Genomic DNA, 10,227 nt, shown 5'->3' with positions numbered 1-10,227 from the left:
TAACAAAACATGTGTCAACGTTCCAAGTGCATAAGTGCACAAGACCACGGTAGATCAGAGAAGTCTTTCAGGCAGCAGAGAACAGTGACGGAGGAGGCCAGGTGGCTTAAGAGTTTTTAAAAATCTTATTACAAGAAAGTAAGCTTGGTGAAATTAATGTCTTACTCAAGTGAATTCTAAATACAATCATAATTTATGGCTGTGACGCCAATGAAAACAGGATGTGTTAATTTTGTCACGTAAGAGATTTTTGAAACACCCTATAGGCTATAGACTAGAATTCAGCTAGAGTAGTTTTTAAACGTTCTTCAATGCATGGCAAATTGTTAGTTGAAGAACGCATCATTAGTTTAGTAACATGAACTTGAGCCATGGCCTTTTTAAGATTGACGAATTGTTGAAAAGCTTAAGTAAAACAAGGTCTTTGATATTTTACACACAGATACTTTTGTACAGTGATTTGGAGCCATTGCATATTTCCATTAAGTATGGTTTTGTTTTGAACAATTCTTATTGACATAGCTACTTGAGTAGCCTCACGAGACTTTCATTTTATTTTCACTTGAGGATCTTTCATAGTCTCATCCACGGGACCATTGTGGAAATACAGAACAGAATAAATTCAGAAGAGTTTTTTCAAGATGAGTCCATACAGAGAATCGTTTCTTCTGGGTGCACCGTAAATGAAGTAAAGATGAAGCATAAAATGTACAACAAGAGCAACTCGTGCAGTGCCTCTAATTTATGCAAAGGCCCATTTAAATCAACCGCCAAGTCGCAAGCATAAAGGAGCCGTTCCAGGGGTGTTTAGTTACTACTGTTGTGTTCTCTAACGTTATCAACTCTTTATACAACTTTACAAATTTTACTCGTTACCTCTATTTAACTACTTCAAGGTATGTTTGGAGGCAGACATTGAGAGTAGTGTTTTGAAGAGATGACGGTTGAAGACAAAGCTTTAATTATAAGACTTTGGGTGGCCAGTTTAGAAACTCGTTCCCAAAATGCTTGAGACCAAAACAAAGTCTCCATTTTGGGGACGAGGTTTTCCATGCCCTATGTAAACAATCCCTCTAAACAAACTGTTACGACTCTCTTTTAGTCAATGATGCTGAACGCCCCTTTTATTTTCTTTGCTTTTAAAAGAGCTTGAAAATGCAAATCTAATCTTCCATTGTGTTTAAAAAATGATCTAGGTAGCCTATGGGAGCAGCGGGAAAGCCAAATAGGCTAGTTATTTAGCCAGTACCATTTAGCCTACTAGGCTAAACCTGAGTGAAAACTTGAGTAGTTGACCCTAGAAATGCCCTATACCTAATTCCCATTAAAGGTTTTCCGTAGGGGGGGCTAGTGCCGTCAGTGGACCTTAGGCGGTGCACTGTAGGCATTACTTAGCCTAAGGTTCTTTGCAGCTTGTCTTCTGGCCCTAGCTGTAACCAATTTCGTCCCTATTACTGTACCTACTTTCATATACTAGGCTACCTACCTACCTACCTTTACTCTTCATCTTTCTCAGAAAATACGGCATAACGCATTCCAAAGCTAAAATGCATTTTTTGAAAAGAACGTTTTCTTTCCAAAATATAGTAGGTATTCTTTTTAAATATTAATTTTCTACATATCTTGTATTTCATTTTTTTATTAATCTGCGAAACAAGGAAAATACAACCATGTATAACATTACTAGGTGATAAGTTGAAAAATGAGCAAGAAAATATTGGTTCCATTACTGATGTTGCTAATGCATAATATTGCCGCCGTCCTTTGGTAGCGACTCCCTAGCACCTCTTGGGTTAAGAAATTGAACCCTACTCACATGGAACGAGCCAGGGGCCACTGACTTGAAATTCAAGCTTCCATAAATAGGTATGATGCTCATTAGGAAGAGAAGGGAAAGGAAAATACAGAAAAAAAGAGATCATACTTATTAAAAAATGAATAAATCTATGAAAATTTTAATATGCAAGGTGAATAGCATTAGGGTTAAAGTATTGAGTAGAATTGAAAACATTGAAATTAAATCAAGACAGAACAAACTTCAAGCTCCAGCCCCTGAGTTAGTACTGTATTCAGTTCTCTGAGTATTTGGTAATGTTTTACTTCTAACCATTAAGGCATATTGGACTAGCAAATTTAATGTCTTATATGTTTAATGCCTAGAACATTGCTGAAGTTCATGTGGTTACCATATGACACAACTAACTACACCTGACCTGTATTAGGTTCTTCCCCTAGTTCATAAGTTTGAATATGTTCCACAGTTAATAATAGAAATGTTCTAAATTTAAGTCTTGGTTTATTCAAACTTGATGCTTTCATAATGAAAAAAGTTGTAGATAAATATAAGCAACAAAATTAATATATTCAGTTTTTACATGTTTTGGACTGTAAAGATACTTTGTAATTTCGGTTAGGGTCAAATCAGTTTAGGTTTGTGACCATGCGATATCCGATACTTCTGGATTATCTCCTTTAATTTTTACCCTTTTGACAATTAACCATCTGGTATTCTTGATCTTGTTGTGTACCTGAGACCTTTCTCTCCAATTGTATTTCATTAACTCCTTGACAATGTCTTAGTAAAGATGAAAGAAAGCACTTGGATTTCTGACTATCATTTTCCTGTGGTATTTGCTTATTTAATGAAGTCACGTGCATCTGTGATTTTTTTAAGCATATATATATATATATATTTATATATATATATATATATATATATATATATATATATATATATATATATATAAAGGTATAAGCCACGAGGGAAAAATAAACAACGGATTTTCCATAAGATCTTTCGACGTTCAACGTCCTTTACTTAGCAGATGAACTGACTTACATGAGGAATTGACAGTACAAGAAAGGTTGTATAACTGACAGATAGGGATTATAAAGAGATAGTACCTTGAATCCAACACACCTGGAAGATGAGTAACCTTCCTAAACAAGCATAAACATGGGTACAATTAAAAAAAAAAAAAATATTAAATCAATCTGCTCAGACACAAGGACAAAACAATTAAAGGATTATTATAGGTGACAGCTATTCGGAACTTTGGTAAACAAAAACATATTCACAATACATATTAAACATACATATACAACTAAGATATCTCTAAGGCAACTAATTTGTATTTAAGTCTGTAATTATATCTTTGAGGTCATTCTTAAACATGTTACAAATACAAGGGTCTAAATGAAACAAGCCATGAGTAATATTGAAATTACAATGAGAAGTAAGTTGTATTAAAGCAGATTGTAAAAGATTTCGTGATAAGACATCTTTTGACCTTGCAGTTACTGAACTACCAATCCAATTTGTTCAGTGGTTATTTTCACTTGAATGAATATTGCATTAGATGTTTGCCCAGTTTGTATAGAATATTTATGCTGGCTTAATCTTACTTCTAAGCCCTTGCTTGACTGTCCGAGATAAAATGAGGGACAGTCCATACATAGAATTTTATGTATGTTATTGCTTTCTCTGGGGCCATTTTTATTAACATTCCTTTTAGTGTGTTATTATAGGAAAAGACAGGGTTGACCTTAAAGACTTTTAACAATGATTTAATGGTTTCAAATCCGTTAAAATAAGGCAAACTGAGAATGTTCTTAGAATTTCCTTTCTCAGTGTTACTTACACTATAAAACTTTTTGTGGGCTTTATTATAACAAATATCTAATATATGTGAAGGATAACATAAATCTTTCCCTATTTTTCTTATGTATTCAATTTTTTTATCCAAATATTGGGGACTGACAATGCGCAATGCTCGTAAAAACAGAAGAAAAAATTGATATTTTGATATTAAGATGGTGGCCTGAATAGAAATGAACATAGTTAAGTTGTTGGTCAGTTTCCTATAAATACTGAATTTACATTGAAATGGTTCTCTATGTATCAAAACATCTAAGAAAGGGAGGCAATTGTCTTTTTCTAATTCTAGAGTAAACTTAATCGATGGTACCTGGTTATTTAATTTAGAGAGTAAATCATTTACATCAATACCGACAGGCAGAACAGCTAAAATATCATCAACATATCTATACCACTTTACAGGAATATAAATGATATTAGGTAAAGAGCGTTTTTCAAAGAATTCCATGTACAAGTTTGAGAGGAGTGGCGATAAAGGGTTGCCCATTGCCATGCCAAATATTTGTTGATAAAATCCACCATTGAATATAAACTTACAATCAAATGCACAACCTAGTGAGTGAAATAATGTGACTTATAGGTAGAGGTAATTCATGCTGAGTTAGTTCATTACTAAGATATTCTAAAATAGTGTCTATAGGGACTTTAGTAAACAGAGAACATACATCAAAACTAACGAATCTATCAGTGGGGAAAAAGAGTAATTTTGTTTAATCTATCAACTAAATCTAGAGATTATATATATGAGAATTGGAGATGATTCCAAGTAACTGGGGCAAGATCTGTATGGACTGTCCTCACTTTATCTCGGACAGTCGAACAAGGGCTTAGAAGTAAGATTAAGCCAGCATAAATATTCTGTAAAAACTGGGCAAACATCTAATGCAATATTCATTCATTTAAGTGAAAACACCCACCAAATAAATTGGGTTGGTAGTTCAGTAATTGCAAGGTCAAGAGATGTCTTATCACGAAATCTTTTAGAATCTGCTTTAATACAACTTACTTTTCATTGTAATTTCAATGTTAGTCGTGGCCTTTTTTATTTAGACCCTTGTATCTGTAACATGATTAAAAATGACCTCAAAAATATAATTACAGACTGAAATAAAAATTAGTTGCCTTAGAGTTATCTTCTTTGTAATGTATGTCTAACATGTATTGTGAATATGGTTTTGTTTACCAAAGTTCCGAATAGCTGTCACCTATAATCCTTTAATTGTTTTGTCCTTGTATCTGAGATGATTGTCTTAAACTTTTAATTGCACCCATTGTTTATGCTTGTTTGGGAAGGTTACTCATCTTCCAGGTGTGTCAGATTCTAGGTACTAATCTCTTTATAATCCCTATCTGTCAGTTATATGAATCTTCTTGTTTTGTCTTTTCCCTCATGTATATCAGTTCATCTGCTTAGTAAAGGCCGTTTGGACGTCGAAAGGTCTTGCGGATACTCCGTTGTTTATTTTCCTTCGTGGCATATATCTATGGATTTATGGATTTATCATGTTCCTAACTTTTGTGATTCAGTTATATATATATATAGATATATATATATATATATATATATATATATATATATATATATATATACATGGGGGTCCTCGAGTTACGACGTTGATCGTTCTTAAGATGCGTCGTACACGATTTTCAGCGTAAGTGCGGACATTGAAAAATACCACCATGATTTAATGTAAATACCTATCAATAACAACGAGAGAACAATTCCTTAACTTTATTAATTTGATTGGCTTGCACACTGGAGAGGAAGCTGCGGTGCTGGAGAGACTGGGGGAGGTTAGTGAAGAGAAAAAGAACCTCCAGAAGTTGCTGGAGATGCTGAGGCAGGTGATTCTTGAGGTGAGGCAGAACCTTTCCATTTCAATTATTAGACCACTACGCTGCTTAGTTATCACTGTCGCTTTCATAGGAGCAGATCCTTTCACATGTTCAACGATGCGCTCTTTATCTTTGATAATGGTAGCAATGGTCGAACGGCTAAGGCCAAGCGAGCGGCCAATGTTTGTTGGCGTTTCTCCCTTCTTCTCAGATCGCTTTATAATGTCCACTTTAATTTCCATGGTGATGGTTTCTTTCTTTTCTTCGATGCACTACCATCAGAAGAGTCCGCCTTGCGCTTGGGAGCCATAACAAAGAGCAAAAAGTTATAAAAACGATACAACACGAGGGAGAGAGAGGCAGTGTAAACAAACAACCAAAATGGTGTATGGGCGAGGAATGAAAGCGTAGCGAAGCGACGCCGTCCTCTCCCCCACAAAGCGTATTCGTTCCGCCGTGCGCCCGGAAACTAGTTCGCGTTTGTTTACGTTGCTTACGACGCTAAACCGCGTAAGACGGAACGACGCAAAATATTATTTTTTATATTTTTATGAGGGGGCGTTCGTAACCACGAAACATCGTAAGTCGAGACCGGCGTAACCCGAGGACTTACTGTATATATATATAGTATATATATTATATATATATATATATAATATATATATTATCTATATATATTATATATAATATATATATATATATAGATATAGTATGATATATATATATATATATATATATGTATTAATTATATATATTATATACGTTTAATGTATTTATGTTATTTGTGTATGGTATGTTTTTTTTAATGTATGTATGTATGTATGTAGTGTACATAGATACATATTTGTATTTGAAATGCTATTGACCATTTTCATACAGCTGAAGATCAAATTTAACTGATGATGTTTGTCGTAATTGGTTTTTTTCAGGCGAGAATGTCTCGCTCCTTGAATTCCTTCTCTGTCAGCGATGACAAACCCATGCATCCATCAAGTGACTTCGATGCCCCATCAACCTTTTTCAACGATGCATCACAAACCCCAGAAACCACCTTCCTATCACCACAGTCTGAAGTGCCAGAGTCTTTCTTAAATCTAGGGAACCATTCAAGGCCCGGAATTTCCCCGGTGCCAGAAACAGTTGATGGCGAGCAAGTTCTATTGAATAGTAACAATGAGGTCATGAGAGATGAAGTAACGACAGCCCCACTGCTTTGCCTTGATCCGTCCACTGGTCTTCATGTTCTCGTCCATAACCTATGTCAGACTATACAGCAACCTCCAGAACCCCAGGTAAGTTCATGTTTTACGTTATTATGAATTAATACTTTAATACTATTATGTTTACATTAGAGTGTAGAGATATGTTGTTATGCAAGGAGCTAATCTGTTTATAGATGCCTTTATTTCTGCTCTGTGTGGAGGCCAGGTGTAAAATAGAAGCCATTCAAGGAGATTACTGGTTGGTGGGGAGACCGTTTCTTTTGCTCTATCTCCTACTGAATGTATAAGTTCTATTGTTTTTTAAGGATTTTTTATATACAAAAATTAAAGAATATATCATTATTTCAGAGCAATTTTGAGAAGTACATATTATGCAGCTGTACTGCTGTAAAGTTCTTTTAACTGTATTTGTAATTGCTATCCCAAATCTGAGCATTTGGGTAGAGGGTGTATTACCATGCTATTAATATAAGGTATTTTTATAAAATTGTGTAGATTCTTGTCATGTATTCATAAGACTGATATCATAAGTTTTATTCAAACACCTTGTCAGTGCATCTTATGTGGTGCACTGTAGTCATTATTGAGGATTGTTGTCAACTCCTTTAATTGCTGTCCCTAATCTTCAAGCCTAGGCTAATACATATATTATTTACTTATTTGCTGACTTACCCAGTGTTACACAGTAAAAACTCAAAAGCGTAGAACATACCCAAACCGTAGAACCCTTATAGGAGGGAAGTGCCATCAGTACTGTAGGCATTACTTAAGGTTCTCTGCAGCATCCTTTTGACCTGTAGTGGCAACCCCCTTTCATTCCTTTTACTGTACCTCTGTTCATAGTCTCTTTCTTCCACTCGCCTTCTCCTAACAAATGTTTCTTAGTGCAACTGCGAGTTTTTCCTCATGTTACTTCTTTCAAACCTTTCTACTCTCAATTTCACTTTCAGCACTGAATGACCTCATATGTCCCAGCGCTAGGCCATTACCCTAAATTCTATATTCCATTTCATTCCAAACTGTAGAATATACACCTAAAGCATTGAACACAACCAAAACATAGAACACACCCAGATATTTCTTTATACTAACCTTCTATTAGACAGGAAAAGGAATCAACTCTATCTATATAGTGTAATATCAAAAAAATTTTATTTACAGATTTTTAAAAATATAGATACAATATACAAATTATAAATTAAAATCTCACAAATTCAATATAATACTTCTTTAACACAAAACTTTATTGTAATCAATGTTTTAGTTTTACCATCAGGAGCAAGAAGAGATAAATTCATGGGTGAACCCACCCTTGAGCAAGCAACATAAAGTTGTCTGTGGGGAAAACATGGCAGTCTCAAATCAACTCCCCAGTGGTGTCTCTGTGCCTTGTTTATCATGATCAAGAATGCAAGTCTCACTAGAAATTGCAATTTTAAAGTTAAAAGGGAGATCCATCAGAATGAATGGTATCTGGGAGATAAAAGCTGTTTCACCCTCTCTCTTTCCTGTTTAGACAGTACGCAGTTGTTTCAGTTACGTACGTATATTACCCAACATTTTTGACATTTTATATTTTACCCAATGCCACCCCTCCCCCCTCTTCCTATCAGGGTTGAACTTGGACTTAGAGGGCATCAGTAATGTCACTATTGATCTCAGTGACGTTGAAAACTATGGATTAGACTAAATATCTGTTGTTTTTGGTTAATTTTATGGGTCACCCCCTTTCCATCCCACCCCCTTTGGTACCAGTGATGTTTTACCCCCACAGTATTCTTTTCTAGATAGTAAGTTCTATACAGTGGTCCCCCCGTATTTGCGGGGGATGCCGTACCAGACCCCCCCCCCCCGCGAATAGTTGGAATCCACGAATGTTTGGAACCCCTATAAAAATGCTAAAAACGGCCTATTTTGTTAGTTAAAACTTAAGAAAACCACTAAAGATTTTCATACTTGGTGTAATAGTTTTATCACAAAAAGTGCATTTTATGATAAAATTGATAACAAAAAAAACCAGAATTTGTGGATATTTCTCATAGAAAAATACGCGAATGCGCGAATTTTCCGCGAATAATGCAGGGAAACGTTCCCGAGAGAAATCCGCGAATGTGTCAGTCCGCGAATCCGGAGAACGCGAATACGGGGGGTTCCATGATACCGTTAGATATCTATAAAAAGTTATATCTATATATATATATTAGTATATATAGATAACTATATATATATATATATAATATATATTATATATATATATATATATATATAGATATATATTATAATATATATGTATATGTATATATATATGTATACTAAAAATGAGGTATGATAAACCCGTAAAGTTTATTTAGTTACTAAGTCTACAGGCAGAAGCTGCAGAACCAGGTCTGTTTCAGGGAAGCCCTTCCCACCCTCAACCTCACCCCTTTTGGTGCCCTTTGGTGCTAGTGATATCTTATATCCACAGTATCCTTTTCCAGATAGTAAGTCATATGTATAACAAGTTTGGTGAAATTGCTTGATGCATTTCAGAGTTATGCTGGAACATAGACATTCACACATAATATACATCCATCTTTATATATATGTAGTATACATGTAATATAAAATTCCTGTGTTGACACTTCATTCAGGTGGAGGTTGCTTGTCCATGCTATTAATTGAAAGAATTTCCTTTTAATTGCAAGGATTCTTATCTTGTATTCATTCAATTGATTCTGTTAACTTTTTTCTTCAAATACCTTTTATCATACCCTTTTTGTTGTAGTAGAAAGTCAACTTCTTCTCTGTACATATTTGGTGCAAAGGATCAATTTACACTTAACATTCACAAGATAAGTGAATTACTGTAGTGTGAAATTGTATCTGGTCTTGCATCTGAAAACTGACTATAGTATTTAAAGAGCAATGTTGTGCGTTTTTTTAATATAAAGGTAATTTAAAAGATTTCAGTGATACAGTAGTTACCTTATATCCCCTTTTTTCAAGTACATAATAGTATATATTTTGCAGGTTGATGTTGCACATGAGCAGTTTGTTGTTGTGTGGGCATTGCAGTCAGAGGATGAGCCCATGGTACTTGAAAAGTCTTTGGAGAATACTGAAACAAAAACATCCTCCCTTAGTGAGCCTGCTGGCATTGGTAAGTTCACACAATGTTTTCTACTATAAAAACTTGCAGTTAATACCAACAAATTGTTGAAATCTCTTAATGCTCATTGAGATGCTGAAAATATGGATAAATAAGATCTGAATTCCATCTCAGCATTTAGTTTGTCGTTGTACGTACACAATATAAAAACCATCGACCCTTTACATTAGGCAAAGCTAGAAAACGGCCATTAGACTCTTGAACAAGGTGGTTAGGCAGTAACTACCATCTGGTAAGTGGGAATACATACCTGCCTGGATGTAAACATTTCAGTTTGCTCTTTGTCGTCATTTGATGCAGACATGTTTTCATGAGCGCTTTGCCTGACTCGTTAAACTTATTTTTTCCTGGTGGGATCT

General features: G+C 34.8%; 1 protein-coding gene across 1 annotated transcript in view; it reads left to right on the top strand.

Annotated features, from left to right (window-relative positions):
- Positions 1–737: 737 nt before the first annotated feature.
- Positions 738–10,227, top strand: part of LOC135214904 (zinc finger protein 235-like) — a 118,972-nt gene continuing 109,482 nt past the window's right edge. The window contains exons 1-3 of the mRNA XM_064249357.1: positions 738–896; positions 6,424–6,786; positions 9,730–9,859. Of these exons, the coding sequence (XP_064105427.1) occupies positions 6,430–6,786; positions 9,730–9,859 (487 nt within the window). The 5' untranslated portion in view covers positions 738–896; positions 6,424–6,429. The remainder of the gene's footprint in view (positions 897–6,423; positions 6,787–9,729; positions 9,860–10,227) is intronic.

This window comes from Macrobrachium nipponense, chromosome 46, assembly GCF_015104395.2.
Source record: "Macrobrachium nipponense isolate FS-2020 chromosome 46, ASM1510439v2, whole genome shotgun sequence".
NCBI classification, from domain to species: Eukaryota; Metazoa; Arthropoda; class Malacostraca; order Decapoda; family Palaemonidae; genus Macrobrachium; species Macrobrachium nipponense.
The sequence above is the reverse complement of the archived record's forward strand: the minus strand, read 5'-3'. Positions and strand labels throughout refer to the sequence as shown.